Below are 21923 nucleotides of genomic sequence, written 5' to 3'. Positions count from 1 at the left end.
CAACAAATCGGTGTTGAAATCAGCAGGAGGAGAGCTAGTTAACGTTAGCTGTTTGCAGCCGGTGGGCAGCACAGTCCTGCTTGGCTAAATAACAAAGCTAACAGCTAATGTAGGAGGTCCCATTGAGTTATATTATGATGCGTTCAAACTCAAAAATGAGTATTGGGTGTATCACCATGATGTGTAATCTTGTCAAATGTAGTTTTTGGCAAGAATCTTGAATAAATACAGTTATTTGAAGGAGATGTTTTCACAGTAATATAAAATAGATACTGATAAGTAAGAAAAAGCAAGAGACTGGACAGTATTCTGTGTGGAACCGTCTGTGCCAACCCTAAAAATGTCATTGAAGGGGAAAGCATTGACCAGCAGAGTGATGAAGGTAGGAACTATAGTGTGAACAGAGAGAGGACTGAGGCCCCATCAGAGCTAAAGTGGACCAGAAACAGAACTGAGTCCTCTTTCAAATGAACTGACAATGTGAACACAAAAAGAACTGAGTCCCTTTTCTGTTGGTGGTCTTTTCAGTCCACTTTAAGAGGACTGAGTTTGGTTAGTTTAAAAGGACTATATGTGAAAACACCCTTAATGTTTTTAAAGTGTGTATGCTGCTTATTGGTTTATTGAGCTGTATTCATTAATTTGTCAATAAGGGGGGCAGAACGACGGAGTATTAGGGCCACATTTAGGGGAAAAAAATAAATATGAGATTTCGAGAGTCAGAAGTTTACGATAAAAAAAGTCGTAATATTATGAGAATAAAGTCATAAGTTTACGATAAAAAAAGTCGTAATATTATGAGAATAAAGTCATAAGTTTACGAGAAAAAAAGTCGTAATATTATGAGAATAAAGTCATAAGTTTACGATAAAAAAAGTCGTAATATTATGAGAATAAAGTCATAAGTTTACGAGAAAAAAAGTCGTAATATTATGAGAATAAAGTCATAAGTTTACGATAAAAAAAGTCGTAATATTATGAGAATAAAGTCAGAAGTTTACGAGAAAAAAAGTCGTAATATTATGAGAATAAAGTCATAAGTTTACGAGAAAAAAAGTCGTAATATTACGAAAATAAAGTCATAAGTTTACGAGAAAAAAAGTCGTAATATTGCGAGAATAAAGTCATAAGTTTACGAGAAAAAAAGTCGGAATATTATGAGAATAAAGTCAAGAGTTTACGAGAAAAAAATCGTAGTACTATGAGAATAAAGACATAATATTATAAAGTAGTAATTTTACGGGTTATTTTAGAGGGGAAGTAGAGCAGCGTGCCGCCTGTGTGAAAATGAGGAACGTGGAGCATCTTGTGAACTTATACTTTAGTTTAGGTTTCACAAATAACCAAATACTTCATCTTTTGGCACATCAGCACCACATTATCATCAGTATCAGGACCTTGAAAAGATTGTGCAAGAAGCTGTATTTATTCCGAAGAAAGAACCACACGGGCCTGATGGGAATTGCCTCTTTTGTGGAGGAGGAAATTACTTTTTTTCTAATAAAGTTATGACTTTATTCTCCTAATATTACGACTTTTTTGATATGATTGTTTCTCTCTTCTATTCCGTGTAGGTGCAACATGCTTCATTTCCCCACAGATCATTTACATCTTTTCCTCTGTCTCTCTCCCGGACAGTATCAGTGTAGTCACACAGAGGCTAAATCTCATCAGCGTCTGTCTATTCAGTGACCTCTTATCTTTAGCAACCCACAGCCATTCAAATACACAGAGTACAATGTGTCTAACTCTGACTGTGACCACAACTGTGGTTACTTTGCTGTTTGCACTAATCAAAGGCTTTATGTTCTGTTGATATTATTTAAACCCTGCTCCTCCTCCTCCTCCTACTGGTCATAGATCAACTGGTACTGTGAGCCTGATGGTTTATGACAGCATTCCTGCTGTTATCTCATAAACGTGTTATAGAAATGGTTAATTGTGTGGTGAAAGTTAAAACCCACAGAACATGTGAGGAGTATCTATCTATAGATAGATACTTTTTACTAATTGAAAATCTTAATTTAGGTATAAATTCTTAAATTAAGTAAAACAATCTTAAAGTCAGCTTAATCAAGAAAACACAACACTCATTTTAAGTAAACATTTCTTACAGTTTCTTTGCTTGTAATAAGCTAAATGTTGGCCAATTTGTTCTAGTTTTAAGACACACTACAGTCTTAAAGTGTCTAGATTTATAATCTAGTTTTAAGAATTCTAGCCAAGCAAATTTTGCTTACTCCATTGGCAGTTTTTTTTTGTTCAAAACAAGAAAATTTGTCAAAATTTAAGAATATTTGGCTTATTTCTAGTAGGTCTGTTTTTGCAGTGTATAAAGTCCACCAACCTTTAGTGCTGGCAGCGTGCATCCTGCTACTCTTATTTTAACAGGGACCAGTGGTGGTCGTGCTGATGAATGCACTATCTTGTTAGTATAAATACACCTTCGGCTTCTTACAGTTGTGGGGTCAAAGCAACTAGTGACTTTTGGTTAAAAAAAATATTATTTGCATGCTCCATTTTTTACTTTAAAATGTTTGTTTGTCTGACAATCTGCTGCATGATATATGTACTTAAAAAAGTACCAAACCCCAGAGACTTCCATGCCAATAATAAGTGGTAGTATGAAGAGGAGTGCTGCACAGAGGTGTGTAACTTCAGCCAGACTACAGGAGTCTAATCTTGGCCTCAGCCAGTCCTCGCTCTCGCGTTGGCCCACTCACCCTCCAGCGTGACTTCTTTGCCCGCCTTCTTCAGCGCCTGCACCGCCAGGTCGTGCGTCGCCTCCCGGAGGTCGCTCCCGTTCACCGACAGGATCGCGTCGCCCACCCGGAGCGCCCGGCTCTGGTCTGCGGCGAGCCCCGGGAAGATCTTGGAGATGAGGATGGGCATCCGGTTCTCTCGCCCCCCCTTGATGCTGATCCCCAGCCCGCCAGACTCCTGCTTCACAACCCGGACTTTACGCACCGCCTCCGAGGAGCCGTCCAGGCTGACGGGGACCGGGACCGGGACGTCGCCTTGTCTGGACCCGAAGCTGGACCCGGGACTCCCGTAGCTCGACCCGGGGCTTCCAAAGTCAGAGTTTGTGCCGTTATTCGGGTACTTCCCCCCGGGGCTGTTGGGACCGTAGTTAGCGTCGTGTTGACCCCGGCTGACACCGCCTCGCCCCGGGCTGCCGCTGCGCCCTCTACCCCCTCCGTGGTTCTGGTTCTGGAGCTGGTCTGGACCCGAAGAAGAGCCGCGGGCAGGGTTCCCCGGACTCGGTCCCGGGTCGTTTCCGTTCGTAATGCCATTCCGTAGGCCTGCGGAGGAGTTGTTGAGCTCCCAGTGACCGTTTCCCCCCGGTCCGGTCGCCTCCGCCTCGGCCGTTAGAGTCAACGTCTCCCGGGTGAGTTCTGCCGCCACTCGGATCCAACGGTCGCGTAGCAGCAGGTCCAGCTGACCGTTTTTATCCGCTCGGGTCCAAACTGCCATTCCGGGACGGTTAGCCTGCTCCGAGGCGGGCCGCGTCACTCTGAACTCATCTCCAACTTTCTACTCTTCTACTCAGAGAGCGCTCAACTCAACACAACACAAGCAGCGACTAGGCTGCTCTGGTCCGCATCGACACACCCACTCCCACCGTGAGACTGCAGGCTCACAGGGAGGGAAACTACAGGACTCCCACAAACAGAGAGAGAGAGAGGGAGAGAGGAGGAAGAGAAAAGAACAACTGGCTGTGATGGGCCAGCCTGAGAGGGCTTGTTGTTGAGTTCAAGCTCTAAAGCTGTCCGACTAACACTGGCAGGTTAGCAGGAACTAAACTACACCATGTCCGCTTAAACCTTTCACAATAAAATACACGACCATGAACTTGTCCCTTGCATTAAAGCAGCAGTGGGTAGAAATGGAGAAAATATGATTAAAAAAGTTATTTTTATAAAACGGTCACTATATCCTGACAGCAGTGCATGAGACAGGTAATCTGAAAAAAAAATCATGTTCCTCTGTGTCCTCCGGTGTCCTGCAAGATTTCACAGACCGGAGGAAAACAACCAATCAGAGCCGAGCTGGAGCCTTGCCGTCTCTGAGCAGCTGTCAATCACTCTACAACTTCGATCAAACAGTCAAACTAGGCAGCGCTGATCAAATATGAATCAATATTCTGTTACTGTAATGCCTATTTCTCTCCTCAAATGTTTTCAGAAACATCTTGTAGTGTACTGTTTAGCTTTTAAATGAGAAAGTTTGTGACCCGGCAGCCATGTTGAGATCTGTTGAAGAAATACCAAGCACCGCCCACCAGCCGGAGCACAGCCAATAGGAACGCTCTCTCTCTCTGAAATGACCTGTGATTGGTCAAAGTCTCCCGTCATGGGCTAGAATTTCGTAAAGCCTGAAAACAGAGCCGTGAGGAGGTGCAGAAGTCTAGCTTTCTCTCAGAACACTTGAATTACAATATGCTGAAATTATGCCAAAAACGTTTTGCCTACTGCAGGTTTAAGTTGGCTGTCTGTGTCTGGCTGTTCAAACAAAACAAGTTTCTTTAGGCAATCGGTCTCCAAATGTAAACTATCCCCCTTGTTTTTCAAGAAAACGTAAAAAAAAAAGAAAAAAAAAATGTGTTGCAGCATAAACACAGGCTAAGAGGAAAGGAAACCTAGACAAAGAATGATTTTAAATAATGACTTGGATCGCATGCAGAATCCAGATCAGTTCTGACTGCTTGTTTTCCTCCGGTCTGTGAAATCTTGCAGAAGCCATTAGGAGCACCGGAGGACACAGAGGAACATGATATTTTTTTTCAGATTACCTGTCTCATGCACTACTGTCAGGTTATAGTGAACATTTTATAAAAAATAACTTTCATTAATCATATTTGCTCCATTTTTACCCACTGTAGATTTAAATAGGCCTACACATAAACAGCATTGAAATACACAATATACAGTACAATTGCACATGCACATTATACACCTTTACTTTGAAAGTACAATCATCTAACTTCCTGTTTTATTCTATTTCATTCATTGTGTCTTCACACAGCCGTCTGTCTGAAGAGTGAACTCAGAGCCGGATGACAGACAGAGACAGCCAATAGACATGTCGACCTGTAGATTATTTATTCATGATGATAGAGGCGGAGCGTCTATAGACGCATTATAGATCCACTGACTGGGGACAAAGCCTACTTACATTCACTCACTGCTGCCTCTATTAATGGATACTGCTGCTCTACTATACACTTTTAACCTTTTGGTGAGTTTAACTCTCATGAAGGCAAACTGCCATGATGGAATTGTTGGCAATTCACATTGTACATGACTATGTCTGAACAATCATGATGATTTGGTTTGTTTTATAGACCTACTCTACTATCTAGAAGGTATAAGATGCATTAGCATTTGGTATCTGATGTCTATTCTGTGTCCACATTAGAAAACTGTTAGTTTTTTTCATCAGTGGCGTAAGGTAGTTACGACGGGCCCCAGTGCACGCTATTATGAGGGGTCCGGGTGCACACTAGTTAGCCTACTAGTTAAGCAAACACACACAATTACGCATACACACCAATCAACAACAACAATTTTATACAACAATATACAAAAATGTTACCAACAATCTACTTGGGTTAAAGCTGCAGTGGGTAGAAATGGAGCAAATATGATTTTAAAAAAAACAAATTTTTATAAAACGGTCACTTTATCCTGACAGGTAATCTGAAAAAAATCATGTTCCTCCGGCGTCCTCCGGTGCTCCTAATGGCATCTGCAAGATTTCAGAGACCGGAGGAAAACAACCAGTCAGAGCTGATCTGAGGTCTGCTGTCCAGCTGCCGTCTATGAGAGCCGGCTGTCAATCACTCGCGAACTCTGACCAAACGGTCAAACTAGGCAGCGCTGATCAAATATGAATCAATATTCTGTTACTGTAATGCCTATTTCTCTCCTCAAATGTTTTCAGAAACATCTTGTAGTGTACTGTTTAGCTGTAAAATAAGACAGTTTGTGACCCGGCAGCCATGTTGAGATCTGTTGAGGAAATACCAAGCACCGCCCACTAGCCCGAGCACAGCCAATAGTAACGCTCTCTCTCTCTGAAATGACCTGTGATTGGTCAAAGTCTCCCGTCACAGGCTAGATGTTCTAAAGCCTGAAAACAGAGCCTTGAGGAGGTGCAGGAGTCTAGTTTTCTCCCAGAACACTTGAATTACAATATGCTAAAAGGTTATTATGGAATTTTTGCCCAATGATGCCAAATATATACTGCCTTTACCCACTTTAAGCAAACACACACAATTACGCTTATATATTTTACCAACTGTCTGATGGATTTTACAGTCAAATGAGTTAGCCTACTTAGGTACTGTGCTTAAGTACAATTTTTACTTGAGTATTTCCATTTTATGCTACTTTATACTTCTACTCCATTACATTTCTTAAAAATATTGTACTTTTTACTTCATTACGTCTTATTGACACTTATAGTGGCTAGTTACTTTTTACATATAAAAGCTATGGCTTGATTAAAATATGTAATCGCGACTTTTTTTAACTGTTCAAAATGTACCTTAAAGGGAGATTTGTCAAGTATTTAATACTCTTATCAACATGGGAGTTGGCAAATATGCTTGCTTTATGCACATTTATTTATTATTGGAAATCAATTAACAACAGAAAACAATGACAGATATTGTCCAGAAACCCTCACAGGTACTGCATTTAGCATAAAAAATATGCTCAAATAAAACAAGCAGGCAACAACAGCTGTCAGTGTGTCAGTGTGCTGACTTGACTATGACTTGCACCAAACTGCATGTGATTATCATAAAGTGGGCATGTCTATAAAGGGGAGACTCGTGGGTACACATAGAACCCATTTACATTCACACATCTTGAGGTCAGAGGTCAAGGGACCCCTTTGAAAATAGCCATGACAGTTTTTCCTCGCCAAGATTTAGCGTAAGTTTGGAGCGTTATCTAGCCTCCTTCGTGACAAGCTAGTATGACACGGTTGGTACCAATGGATTCCTGAGTTTTGTCCTGAGACCTTCAAGGTACCTTTACCTAGCTTTAAAAATCACAAGATGCGTTAATGCATTAAAGAAACAAGTGACATTAAAAGGAATTTGCATCAACGCCTTATTATCGCTTTAACTTTGGCAGCTCTAATAAAAACATGAAATGCTTAAATGATATGTAGTACGGGCTACTACTAATCTTCCTAATAGTATACAAAGTATCTAAAATTGGCACCACCTTGACAAACTACAACATTGAAATGCTCGTACATGAATTTGTTTGTGATAAAAAAACAGAATAGTATATTCTGTATTAATAAGCTATAACACGTAGGAAGAAGCCATTCTGCATAACGTGTACTTTTACATTTGATACTTTAAGTACATTTTGCTGATAATACTTCTGTACTTTTACTTAGGTCACATTTTGGCCTTCCTTTTGTAATGAAGTATTTTTGGTCTATGGTATTTGTACTTTTACTTAAGTAAAGGATCTGAATACTTCTTCCAGCACTGGTAATATAACAGTAAAACAACAGTAAATCCTATTCAATGTTCAGTTTTAGACTGTTTTAGAGAGATGTTGATTCAGCTGTATGGTCATGTTGGAGGCTGCAGTTTGTGGTGCTGTTGAGTTGTATATACTGACAGTCTCATGCAGCACTTCGTCTCTTTATAGACAGAGCATTTCAAACATGAGGGTTGTAGCAGCTGAGCTCTTTTCATTGAATATGAATGGATCAAATTGACCACTTGATAAAATGCTCTCAGATGTGACTCTGCCACAACTCGGCTGGTGGTGAAGAACAAAGGCTCCATGAAGGGAGAACCCATGTTGTGACTCCATTGGAGGGCCTAACTGCGGATATGCAAGAGTGTGTTTCTCTGCATTGCAGCTTGGAGTTACTGTTAAACATTACTCAGTTATAATAAATGGAAAATGTAATTTTTTTGTACTCAGAGCATCCAGAATCTAAGCTGTGACACCTGGTGACCATGTGATCATCTACATTAGGCTACATCCAGAAAATCTGCATTTGGAAATGGTATTGAAGGCAAGAAGCTTCCCATTAATGTCTAATCATTAAGAACCACGTCATATTGTCTGGCCCCCTGTAATTTCAAGACATCCCTTCATCACACCACAGAAGAAATTGATAAATATATATATAAAATAATTAATTTTATTGTGATCACAAGTAAAATATTTTTGTGAGCTCAAGAAAACAATCTTGAGATCACATCATTAATGTTTTGTGAACTCAAGAAAAGAATATTTTCTTGTTACATATTATTTTGTGATCAAAGGAAAAGCTGATATTGAAAGGCCAGAGATGATACACTTCTCACTTGCTAGAAAGCTCATCTCAACATCACAGCTTTACTTTTCCTGTGTATGAGGGGCCGTACAAGACATAATTCATTCTTGCACTCACACACACATACAGTCTCCTTTCACATACATATATTTTCACTCGCACAAGAATATAAGTGAGAATGAGAAGAATATATGTATGCGTGAGAAGAATATATGTATGTGTGAGAAGAATATAAGTATGTGTGAGAAGAATATATGTATGCGTGAGAAGAATATATGTATGTGTGAGAAGAATGCCAGGCTGTTGTGGCTGCGTACGGATCTTCCACCGCTACTGAGGCTCCTGACGGTGTATTAAATTAATAAAGTGTAAAATAGCCAATATGTCTTGTTTGTTCCTTGTTACTGATAGAGAGTTCAATCATCCAATCCACCAAACAACTCAAAACAAGAGTCAATACTAACGGGAGAATACACTGTTTACCATTGGCAGAGCATTTTGGCAAATTTTTCTTGGGCCCTACCCACATAATCAGCTGTGCTGCTCATCCCACAAATGCATGTTCCTTACAAGTTGGACATCATTGTGAAGGTAAATAAACAGGCTTTCCAACGATGTAAAATACAATGCCAATTAGCATTGTAACAACAGAGAAATAATCCACCAAACACAAGTTTCTGAACTTTTTTTTCCCAGTTTATATTGTAGACTACAGTCTGATACACAGTCAGATTCCACCACTTTATCATTAAGGAAATGTAAGTCTGGTAAAGGATGAATTAACGGACAACACTGAATACAACTTTATTATATTATTGACACTTTCCCCGCTCTGACTTTTTTATAGACAAATGTGCACAGTCAGCATATACTGTACGTACATGTACTACAATCTCTACGTGGACTGGATTCAAATGGAGGCTCTGCCTCTTATTTACCTGTCGCCATGTGAATCGTAGTATCAGAGCTCTACTGATGATGGCTTTTTATGTTCAGGTTAAACCTACTCAGAGTTGATTGAACTGACTCTTATCAGCTGTTCTGGAACCGAAAACTCTGAGGATGCGGTCGAAAAGTCCAAAAAACGTATTTTCCTAACCATTTTTCCTTGACCTTGATGGAAATCATCATGAGGTCAGGGAAAGATGTGAAGGAGAATTCATAAGGACTTAGGAAAAGACAACCGTGGTGTTGAGAGAATCTGACTGCACTAACACTAGGCTCCGTAATTATGATGCGAGAGCGGCGAATGTTAGTGATGCGGGTCTGCTGTTGTAAATCTACAATGTTCTGAAGATTACAAAGACTACAAAAGACGCTCCTTCCCCTCCGTGCGTTATTACATTTTGTTTTTCAGTGACAGGCTGTCCCAATTTTTTGAGTCACCAGCCACCACTGGTGAGAGTAAAGAATACATGTGTGTAAGTCTAAATATGTGTATGTGAGAGTGAAAATATAATCCTTCACTGCTTTCTTTGCATTTAATCTTTTTGAAATTACTTCTTTCTCAGAGCTCTGTGGAGAGATACGCCGCTTAAGAAGTAACCGTTTAGGCTGCTTCTGTTGAAAAGTAAAGTAAATATGTACGTGAAAGGAGAATATATGTATGTGAAAAGAGAATGTATGTGTGTGTGAGTGAAAATATATGTATGTGAAAGGAGAATATATGTTTGAGTGCAAGAATGAATTATGTCTTGTACGGCCCCTCATACCTGTGAGTACAGTCTAGACCTGTTCTAAATTTATATCAAAAGCATCTTGAGATAACTTTGGTTATGATTTAATGCTTATTTAACATGTCTCCATGACTTCTTCCATCCCCTTCATGAATTTGCAGTATAAAGTAGCGCAAAAACTAACATCGCTAAATCTTCCTACCCGTCGTCCGCTATGTTTGTTTATACTAAAGTCACGTTTGATCGCCAGAGATTTTGCGAGTTTTCCGTTTTCTTTAGTCGGGACTGTTGTTGTTGATGAATGAATCTGTTAGTGTGTGGTGTGCTGTTTGGGCCAAATCGTTGCTCTCCACACACTATAGAAACAAATCTGTTAAATTTAACATCACATGTTGTTATCTGTGGGCTCTCTCACATTTTCAAAAAGGAAGTGCATTATACAGATGTTGTGAATTTGACTTTCACTTCCAAGATCTACCCTGAGAAACAGAGGAAAACAGATGGATGTAAATAATCTGCAGTGATGTGGCTTCACATTAAGAAACTAATTGTATTGTATTGTTTGTAGTCAAGGCAACTTCCTTGCTTAGTTCCCCTTTTCCTTGTAGTTGTTCCTCAAAAAAAATTAATATACTGTACGTTATGTTTCCATTTATTTATGAAGTGCAGCTCTGTGACCACTGAAGCTGTCATGTGGCTGTACAGAACGGCTGAACTCAGCATGCAGAAGTGAACAGTCCAACTCAGACAACAGCACTGGTCATGTTTGTCATTAGATTTTATTGCAGTTGAGGTTTACTTAGTGTTTATAAAACCAGAGCAGATTGCAAGCGTCCATGGGGAGTGAGAGAGGCGGGAGTTTCGTCTGCTCGCTTCACATCAGCATCATCATGCTGCGTCAGTTTTAAAGGTGCAGTCTGCAGCTTCACCCCGATTACATTCACAGTGTCGCCGCGCTCATACCTCGTCCGGCTGTACCTGGGACTTTACAAGCACGTCTAAAATGCAAAGAAGAGGCCTCGTTATGCAGCAGCCACTCGTTACAAATCCCTTTTTTTCGGATGATTAAAAATAAATGCTGTGTACAAGCTTATCATTTTTTTACAATTAGGTTTCTGTGTCCTAAGTTACATTCATGACAAAAACAAGGCAACCACAGAGAGCTAAAATGCTAGGGGTTACATGTTGACTCTATGCTGCGCAGCTTTTGTCCTCCTCAAACTACCACCACCCAACAACCACCTCCACCTTCTCTCTCGGTGTATCATCCCACAACCACCAGTACTTTCCTTATCTGCCCTCTCCTCCCATACGCTTACCTCCCAGCAGCTGTGAGCATTGGGGAGTGAAGTCATAATGCTGTAGATGAAGAAGATACAGACACAACTGCTTCTTACTCAAACCTTATAAAGTGACTAGAGGGGCTCTGTGTGTGTCTGTGTGTGTGTGTGTGAGAGCACATCTACTGGGTGAGATGGTGAGATATGGAAGATAAAGTAGTTGGGAACTGGATGATGGGTGAGGTGGCGGCGGTTTAGAGTCGCTAGATTCTTACTAAAAAGGGTTCTATACAGCTCTTGAAAAGGTCTTTTAGGTTTATATATCATAGCATAACCGCTAAATGAAAAACACATTTTATGCTCCAACCCCGCAATATCTAAAGAACTCCGAAGGACCTTCACTGGATTCATATTTATTCGAACCAATCCAATGACTATTTGAGTCATTACTGATGTGCATGTAACCACTAGAACCCTACTTTTTCTGTGCGTGTGTGTGTGTGTGTGAACACAGTGTAGTGCAGGAGCACAACTTATTAAGGAGTGTGTGTGTGTGTGTGTGGGCAGAAAGGGATAAAAAGTCAATCTACTCATTGGTTCACATTGGTGATCGTCTTGGTGTGGAGCTGCGGCGAAGGAGCCGGCGATGACGAATGAAGCAGCTGCTGTTGTTGATGATGGGACTGGGGTGGGAGCTGGGGGTGACACTGTGACTGTGGGTGAGGTGGACGGTGACACGGAGGGTCAGGGCAAGTCTCCAGGTGTGATTGACGTTGCAACTGTGGTCTCTGAGGGGCAGCAGCAGCAGCAGCAGCTTTGGTCTCCCTCTTGGGAGTGTTGTTGAGGATGTCCAGACTTCGGCGGCTGGAGGAAATGACATCGGCGACGAATTTGGTGCATTCGGCGCAGATGTCGCGCAGCGTGCAGCCGTGAGCGTACAGGTGGGGGAACTCCTCCTCCACTGAGCGGCGGGATAAGCTGCGCAGGGACCTGCAGAGGGACAGGAAGGATTGGAAAGGTTTTGTGTTATGAATATAGAGGTGTAGCACAGTTGATGCAATAGAGTTTTACTTTTATTTCTGACTGCAATCATTGTATGGAACTAATTCATCGCAGAAACCTCACTTAGCATCTTCTGTTTAAAGGTGTGGTGTGTAGGATTTGGCGGCATCTAGCGGGTGAGGTTGCAGATTGCAACAAACTGAAACTTCTCCGGTGTGCTAAACATGTAGAAGAACTATGGTGGCCTATCCAGAACCAGTGTTTGGTTTGTTCATTCTGGGCTACCGTAGAAAGATGGTGGTGCAACATAGCGGACTCTGCGAGGAGGACCAGAGGTCTGTACTATGAAGCAGGATTTGACGTTAGCGAGGTAACTTCAGGGTTATCCCTGGGAAGTGCCTTACTGTGTTATTTGTAGCCTATAGTTGGGTATCATTCAGGTCCCAGTCAGGATGCTCCTACATATTATACAGAGACATATTCTGAATTTATACAGTGAATACAAGATACTAGGAGATATTAGGTATGGGGGTCCTCCCCCAAAAAATTTGAAGGTTTTATAAAACTGTGCAATTTGACATCATTTAGGACCATTATTATTACTAGTTGGTTATTTTATTATTTATTACAGCCTACATTTAATTCTTCTGGAAATGTTTGCCCTGTAAAATCATATTCTATAAATCAAAAGAGCAGATTCAGGAAACATTAAATAATGTCACATTAATTATATTTGTTCACAAATATAAAAAGTTATGACAAACCGTTGACGTGAACATTGTATTGATAAATTAAAGCACACTCGTTCCACCCCCGTAAGTTTTATGAAATATCTTTCATTTATGTTTCTGTCAAAGCATAAATGATATTTGTTCATATTGTTTGAAATCAACATATTCTCATTGCCATCAACTCCTCCATACATATTTTAGAAAAAACACATTCCATTATCACAAATTAAGTATCCTATGCAAATAGATGGCCTTATTTTTTAACATTACAAATGATTTGTCAAATAATGACCAAATTGACACTATAATACACCTACTTAGTTAAGTTATTTTACATTTAGTTGAGTTTTACCTCTTTGAGGGTTAGAATTAACCCTTAGCTATATTCTTGATAAGGTTAAGGTTAGTGGAACAAAGAGGTTTTACTTCTTTTATTGTACAACTACATTTTTCATACATATAGGGACAAAAAATGTCTTTTTGTTACGTGTAAATAAATGTAATTTTACTATGAGAGGGCTCTTGGAATATGATGGGAGATTTAGACATTACCCTAACTTAATATTTTTTCTTTAAACTTGTTATATTCAGTCACACTGTTCTAGGGGTGTGAAAAAATATTGAAACACATGAGCATCATGATATTATGTTGTGCGATATTGTATTGATTCTCCAAAACACATTTTTATTTTAACCTCTTAAAAATCCGACGGCCCGCTGGCGTGCTCGACCGCTATTCAATATTTCGGAGGTTGTAGCGGATTCAGTTTTTAAGCTAGAGTGAAGGTACTGGCATCATATGAAACTATAAAACCTAATGAATCCATCGGTACCAACCATGTCATACTAGCTTTTCGCACATGAGGCTAATCAACGCTCCAAATTTACTCAATCTTAAAAACTGGCATGGCGATTTTCAAATCTGACCTCCAGATATGTGAATGAAAATGGGTTCTATGGGTACCCACGATCTCCCCTTCACAATCACGCACACTTTATGCTTTTTGTATGCAGTATAAAAGTGTTATTTTTGCCTCTTCAATAATGGGGTATTTCTGGTGTGTTCAGTGGTATGACAGTTTTCCTAAAATTAAATTAAAAAAATTGCAACATATCGCAATATACTGAATTGTTACCCCAGTATCATGATTCATAGCGTATTGCCAGATTCCTGCCAATACACAGCCCTACTGTCTGTTCTCTTGTTCGCTGAGTTAATTGTGCCACTTTAATATCTTTGTTGAGGCAGCCTTTTAAAAGGAAATACAAACTGATTAATATTGACTGTTCAATAGATAAACAGTCACATACTGTAACCCATTTCTCACAGTAAATCAGCTGAGCAGCTGGAAAAAAAATGAAGCTAGACTTTATCTTGTTTGCCTTTCTAAGCTTATTAAAATAAACACAACATGATAAATTGTGCACAAAAAAAAGAAAGGAAGACATGCTGCGGTGGTGCGGTGGGGTGGAACCATCACAGTCACTAACGAAAAGATTAAGGTCATCTTTTCTGATTAAAATAACGCGAACATTCGCTGTTATAAAACCTACTATTTCTGTCCTTATAGCTGCACGGTCGGGTAGTGATGACAGGTGTTAGACAACAGATCAGCTCAACACCGTGCCTGCATACTCTCTCTCCAACTCACTGTCTAGCTCTCTCGCTCCGTCCGTCTCTTAACTCTCACTTCCATGTCTGTCTTCACACACACAGGCGTAAGGAGTGAGGATAATGACAGCTGGGTAATTATTACATAATGGCTGCTTAGAGGCACTGCTCTAATTATATAACAAAAGGATGGGGGAGTGGGCGGGGGGGTTGGGGGGGGTAGACGCTGGTGATTGGATTGAGTAGGCAATCTGCGATTGGTTGAGTTAAGCACAGAGGCTGTTATTGCTAAGGTTGGAGAAGGTTAGCAATCAGTGGCTTGAGGGAGAGGCAGACTTAAATAGATTTAACCTGTGTTCTTAACCCGAGCTGTGCATTTGTCCTTGGATTGAACAAGTATAGTGAATGGATGAAACTGGACACCGAGTGTCTGTGTCTCAAGCTAGGAGTCCATACAAATGTCAAGCCAACTTTAGCTTTGAGTGAACTTTGGAAATTACACACAAATTAGTTGTGATGCCCTCAGATGGGTAGATGCTATCAGCAAATAGTCACATATACAGTAGAAGAACAACAATAGAGGGATAGAGCCCTGCAAATGGGAAACGGAGACTCCCATTTCCATTACACGTTATCATATTAAAATACCAACACAGCGTACAGATTATATAGATTTTTAGCCATTGTTCTGGTTCTAGGAAGGTCAGTGTCGATCTCTCGATCCATCACTTAGGTCCAGACTGAAATCTCTGTCAGAAATAGGTATGGTCCTCAGATGATGACGCCTAGTGACTTGGGTGATCCCCTGACTTTTCCTTTAGCCACACCATGAGGTTGACATTTTTTGTTTTTTTGGTGAAAACCGCTGTTGGAGGGATTTCCATGACATCTGGTGCAGACATTCATGTCCCCCTCAGGATGAATTAGTGAATGAATAACTTTGGTCAATAACATCCCCTGACTTTCCCCCCTAGTGCCATCATCAGTTCAAAAAGGAAATTTGTCTAATTCTTTAGTTTATGACCAAATACCTTCAAAACTAATGACATTCCCATCAGCCTCAGCTGTAATGTGTGATTAGTGCTAACTTGCGAATGTTAGCATGCTAACACGCTAAGCTAAGATTGTGAACGTGGAAAACTTGATACCTTTGCTGCGTGTCGTACCTTCTCTCTCTCCCCCCTTTCCTGTCATTCCCCAGCTGCACTAATAAAAGCAATAAAAGCCCCTAAAAAAAACATTACACCTACTATACATCAGCATTTTAGCATCATCATAGTGAACATGTTAACATGCTGACATAAGGCACAGCAGTGCTTTGAGCTAAATGCTTCTTACAGTCTCACAGAGCTGCTAGCGTGGCTGTGGACACTTAAAGGCCCCCCTCCAGTGTATTTTGGCTTTTCTATATTTCATATTTATTTCAGTCATTTCCTGACTAAGTTGATCAGCCAAACTGTTTGCCAAAAAGGACAAATAACTGAATTTTGTGCTCAAAGTTTAAAAAAGAAGGTTGTTGCTAAAATGTGATAATATGACGTGTAACTATAGTAGAAGCTGCAGGTCAAAGGTCATCCTCCAAACTGCAGGTTCACTCATGATTGTTTGAGTCTGAGCTGCAAACCCATAAATCAGTTTATCTGTCTGTCAGTTTGTCTTTCTATTTAGTTAGTTAACTAGTTAGGTGTAGTTAGTTAGCCCAACTCGTTGCATTAGCTAACTGAGGGTTTTAATTTTTCTGTTGGAAATAAATTAACGGAAAGCAGCCGATACCGGAGGTTTGCAGGCCTATAACAGGTCCGGACGACGGGGAGCACAACTTTCCGCCTGAAGGAAAACCAAAGAAAAGTCCCGTTGGAGAAATAAACGACCCACAGTGCAGCCCGGTGCGGTGTCGGTGCTGGAGCTGAGGAGAGAACGGGCGGTGCTGGTGGACGGTGCACCTCCAAAACGTCCCGAAACTGCATTTCAAACGGCGGTCCTCGGTAAAGAAGAGAGTGGGTGAGAGAGAGTCGGTGTGTTGAGATAATTCTTGTCTCATTTGTGGTCTGATGAACAGTAAATTAATCTAAACTGGGTTGAAAAACAAAGCAATCTTGTTGCCATGGTAATGAATTAGGTCTGACTATTGACCACATCCCCATTCTCTGCTTGAGAAAGAACGTTAACCAGAAAACAGGAAGTAAAACTGGTTGGAGGGGGTGGGGGGGGGTTAAGTCTTATTAAAGTCAGGATTGTGGCACTAGAGGGAAGGTCATGGGCCAATGGAAAGTCCAAAACTGACACTGAAGTAAAACTGAGTACTGACACTGGGGATGTATTCTCTGAGGTCTTACCTATCCATAGAGACCAATATCATGCATGTAGACCTGGTAGTTGTGGAGCTGTTCTTGATTAATCTTGGGTATGTCTGTCTAGGCGAACCACACCTTCCAGCACCCTAGGGCTTAAGAGGTTAAGCTAAAACTATGTGTAACCCTTCGTTACAGGTTGCCTATGTCACGGGGTGTGGCCTCTTCAAACAAAGATCAAGTTTTCCTTCTCAGATCGTTTCAACGCCCTCTAAACCACACTGTCTAATGCGTGGACTGAGCAATCTTTGAGGCAAAAACCTTTCAAAATCTTTATCACTCTATATTGCAAAATATATTTTTTTTAGGTCAAATCTCTCATTTTAATTCAGCTTTTATGATTGTCTAAACTATAAATCACAACAGGCTCTGACCGTCTCTGTAGATAAACACAGACTCACTTATAGACTTGGCTCTTGTGTCCGTGGCTCTTTGGAGTGCTGTGGAAGCCTACAGTGTACACAGGAATATGGGCCATCTTCTTCGAGGGAATCTTCATCTGGAGCACAGGAAGAGGGAAACAACGAAACCAAGAACAGAGAACAGAGAACAGAGAACAGAAAAAGAAACAGAGAAGAGAGAAAAGAGAAGAGAAAGAGAAAGAGAGAGAGAAAGAGAACTGTAATCGGAGGAGACACAACAGACTTGAAGGCAAAATACTTTAGTAAAAGTATTTTATAGAGTCTCCAAGTACAGCCAATAGATTCAAAATACACAAACACTAAGGACTCCACACTTACACGGCAACTAAACCACGACCATTAGCTGTCACACAAATCACAGTCACAAATTAACACATAACCTAAACATACACATGTATTTCAAACCACAAAAAATGTTACACAACACAAATGAATCACAAACAACACCCCGACAAACAACAGCACTGCACGCATCATTTAGAATCAGAAAAAAATACACACAAAATCCAAACAGCCTCAAACCTACGGAGCACAGAACCAGACATCCAACACGGTCTGGGACCGAGGCAACACGTGAAAACCAACAAAAGAACAACAGAAGAATTGACGTCAACAGATACGCCAGCCACTTCATCAAACGATGTACTTGACAAACTGAAATAACGTGTTAACGAGTGGTACAATATCCCATTTAAACTCTTGGTGTTGTTTTGCAAAGCAATACATAGTCAAATAAGCAGGAAAATAAAGCAAAAAGCACGTCACTAAACACATACTATAAGTTCTTAAAGTTACCTTTGCACTGCAGGAGCCGCAGACAGATCTGTGAGAGAAACAAACATGAATCAACACTTAACTGGGCTCTTGAGAAACACTTCTGACAATAATTAGCTCTCCAATATTAAAATTATTAAAATATGCCTTTTGTCAATTTCAGGCCACTGTAGCTTAAAGGGTAACCTTTTTTTAACCTGGACCTTATTTACTTTTTTGTAACAATTGGGGCTGCAAGGTGGTGCAGTGGTTAGCTCTGTCGCCTCACAGCAAGAAGGGTTGCAGGTTCAAATCCGGCTGGGGTCCTTCTGTGTGGAGTTTGCATTTCTCCCCGTGTTAGCGTGGGTTTTCTTTGCTTTCTCCGGATATACAGGTTAGGTTCATTGTTGACTCTAAATTGTCCTGTAGGTGTGAGTGTCTATCTCTATGTGTCAGCCCTGTGATAGTCTGGAGACCTGTCCAAGGTGTACCCTGCCTTCACCCAATGTCAGCTGGGATTGGCTCCAGCAACATTTCCCAAAAGTATTTTAAAGCAGCAGTAGGCAAGATTGGAGCAAATATGATTAAAAAAAGTTCACTATATCCTGACAGTAGTGCATGAGACAGGTAATCTGAAAATTATTCATGTGCCTCTTAGACTTATATCTAAATATACTTATATTAGACTATATTTCAATTTTACTACTTTTAGGATAAAATCATGTTGGCAGTATGGAGGCTTTCAGACTGCATGCAGACCTTCATGTCCCTTATGAAAAAGAAGTATACTTCAAGTTTATTTTATCAAGTAAACTGAAGTAAAGTTCAAGTATACTTTATGTAATAAGTATACTAATATCAATGTACTAGTAGTATACTTGTAAGTGTACTACTTCAATACTTCTTGGGACAAAATTGACCCACCTTTTATTTCATAAAAGTATACTTTTAAGTGTACTCTAAGTGTAAGAATAGTAAACTCTGAGAACACAACTAGTTTACAACTAAGTTTTATTTTGTACTACAACTATACTATGAAGTGAACTATACTACAAGTGAACTTATAACTATACTGTTAGTTTACTAGTTTTTTTGTTTATGAAAGTCGATTTAAAGTACACTCTCAGTAAACTACTAGTTTAAACTACAAGTATACTCACTTCACTTATAGTACTTAACCAATGATTTACGCATTACATAAAGAGAATTGCTCTTTTTGCTATTTCACTTGATGTTTTGTGATGAGATTAATAAAATAAATAAAAATATTTTTGCTCACGTCTCCACGGTGAACGGAGCATGCAAAAACGCAGAAAATTCTGAATTGAAGTAAATTCATATCAAAGCATATGTTTACAAACTCTCACACACACTTAAATAGGCTACTCTATCAAAACGTAAGCAGAAGCCAAATATACTTAAGTATAATTTTGTTAAGTATAACTCTGATAAGTACATAAAAAGTAAACAGAAAGCATACTCTCTTATTTTAAGTTTAAACGAAGTATACTAATAGCACTCTTGAAAAAAAATCTTTTTGGTAAAGGGGCCGTGAAATCAATTTTACAGAAAATATATTAATGAGAAGTTAATGGAATAAATAAAACGTGAATGGTGGTGGAGGGTGCTTTGGGGAGATTCATGACCTCAATATTAGCTAGAATATTGCCTATGGCTCAGGAACAAACATCAAGTAGCATTCAAAGATAAAATTATTAAACATTTCAAAAATCCCTAGAAGGTCTTCTTTGATACCTTTTACACAGTACGCAGGTAGACGGCCATGAGAAGAGAGGGAATTTCACTCTGCAGCAGCAGCAAACCTGAGAAAAACACACACACAGTTACGGAGTCCATTTACTGTAAACACAGCACAGTGAGAAATAGCAATGAGGGAAGTTCCACTCCATTACCTTGCCTCTCTTCAGGTTATTGTAGAGCTCTTTGTTCTGAAGAAACTTCTCCATCTCTGCTTTAACCAGCACTCTGCGCACATTGATGACCTCATCCACCGTCAAGGCGAGACTCTCCACAGGGTGGCTGAACTCCTCCTGAAGGAGAGAGGAGAGCTATCAGCAGTCAGAGTTTACTCTATAGTGAGCAGTAAATTGATAAATAACAGTTATGTGACACTTTGAAATCTCAAAGTCAAAACATTGCATTGCAAAAATGAGTCTAAATGTTATGTACTTTGTTTGTTCCCATTTAAAGCTGCAGTGGGTAGAAATGGAGCAAATATGATTGAAAAAAGTTATTTTTATAAAACTGTATTCAAGACTGTAACTGTAAATCAAGACTTTTCTCAGTTTTTTGATTCTCCAATCGCCGTGGAGGCATGCGAGAAAAAAAAAGTTTCTTTAAGATATAGACATATACTGTATATACTGTATATACCAATGGTCATTTTGGGGGTGAAGTATTCCTTTGAGGTGCTCAGAAAAATAGGAATTTTAACATTTACAACCCCATGACTATTGGGCAAACTCCATCTGCTGATGAAGAACATGTGATATGATCGAAAGCTCCAGAGCAGCTTCTCAATGGACCTTGTGGTGAGAGAACAAATGATGTCAACTTGTTTATTTTGACAATTGACTTGTTTCGAGGATTTTCTAAAATCTGGTAATTTTATCTGGAATCTAGTGCATCAATCTTTCATATTCTGTCTTCTGAAAAGATACCGAAGTGGGTCGAACTAATCTTCCTACACTGGAAGATTTTTTTCACTTAAGAAATTGAGTCTTTACGGACTCAATAATAGATGAAACTGAAACTAGGATGAATGATGTTGCAGTGGGACCACTGAGAGTCCCCCTTGAAGCAAAGGACCGACTCTGATGCCGGCTGTGATTCTATTTCTAACTCACCATCCACTGGTGCTTGGCTTCAGCTCTGGAGCTGGACGGCGTTTCCGATCCCTCTGTGGTCTCGTCGACTGAACTCAGAGACAGGCGGGCAGGAGAGGGCGGCACCCAGCCGTGGACTGGGAAGGAGGCTGGGGTTGGGTAGGGGATGAAAAGTGAAAGAAAGAGACAGAGAGGAAATAATGAGAGTTTAAAGGGTAACTTCAGTGTTTTTCAACCTGGACCCTATTTTTCCATGTTTTTGTGTCTAGGGGCGTTTTCATATTAGGTACGATTGCCCCCCCCCTCGCTCAGCTTTCACATGAATAAAGTTGTTCTGTACCCGAGTACACTTCCATCATCATCCACGTGTATTTCTTTCTGTTGAGATCAGCTGTTCTAGTGGCGGAGCATCGTAAAAGACTTCATTTAAACTCAAAAGAAACAAAATAAAACTCACTAGTCTTTCCAAAAATCACCAACTCTGGTTTTGTCGAAATAAACTCTTATTTCACAGAGTTTGATTTGAAAACAAACATCGCCCAACCCCATCGCCTACTATTGTTTATATTTTAATGAACCTCTCGCCTGCCTTCCTGCTTTATCACCCACGGCCGTGCAGTTCAGAGGATGAGATCGCCGCATGCTGTGTGCATATGCAGATTTCGGAGGAGACCGGCGGCGTTGAATAAAGCCTGCCCTGTCACAACTACTCGCTGACTGCAAACATTACTCGTGTTACATAGCGGTCCACTTCCGTGTCTCGGTACGGTTGGCTTTCACACCTGCTGTGAACCGTATCCGAGTACACATGATCCATGCCCGAGACCACCTTTTCAAGTGGACGTACATACGGTACGGAGCGTTCACACTAATCAAACGAACTGGACTTATGGGGTCATGTGTACTCAGATCCGGGCCTGGGTCCCTGATG

The 21923-nt window shown here is 40.3% G+C and overlaps 2 protein-coding genes across 3 annotated transcripts in view; both read right to left on the bottom strand.

Annotated features, from left to right (window-relative positions):
• Positions 1-3806, bottom strand: part of sntb2 (syntrophin, beta 2) — a 29449-nt gene extending 25643 nt beyond the window's left edge. The window contains exon 1 of the mRNA XM_074631686.1: positions 2724-3806. Coding sequence (XP_074487787.1) covers positions 2724-3474 — 751 coding nt within the window. The 5' untranslated portion in view covers positions 3475-3806. The remainder of the gene's footprint in view (positions 1-2723) is intronic.
• A 6953-nt stretch (positions 3807-10759) lies between these two features.
• The window catches only part of spire2 (spire-type actin nucleation factor 2), a 36503-nt gene continuing 25339 nt past the window's right edge, over positions 10760-21923 (bottom strand). The window contains exons 10-15 of one of the 2 annotated variants that reach the window (XM_074631679.1): positions 21014-21141; positions 20060-20215; positions 19902-19969; positions 18189-18216; positions 17373-17470; positions 10760-12265 (exon numbers count right to left, since the gene is read on the bottom strand). In XM_074631679.1, coding sequence (XP_074487780.1) covers positions 11866-12265; positions 17373-17470; positions 18189-18216; positions 19902-19969; positions 20060-20215; positions 21014-21141 — 878 coding nt within the window. In that variant the 3' untranslated portion in view covers positions 10760-11865. The remainder of the gene's footprint in view (positions 12266-17372; positions 17471-18188; positions 18217-19901; positions 19970-20059; positions 20216-21013; positions 21142-21923) is intronic. The other variant, XM_074631680.1, reaches the window with a different exon arrangement.

Source organism: Sebastes fasciatus, chromosome 4 (genome assembly GCF_043250625.1).
Source record: "Sebastes fasciatus isolate fSebFas1 chromosome 4, fSebFas1.pri, whole genome shotgun sequence".
NCBI lineage: Eukaryota > Metazoa > Chordata > Actinopteri > Perciformes > Sebastidae > Sebastes > Sebastes fasciatus.
This window is presented reverse-complemented; position numbering and strand designations above follow the sequence as displayed.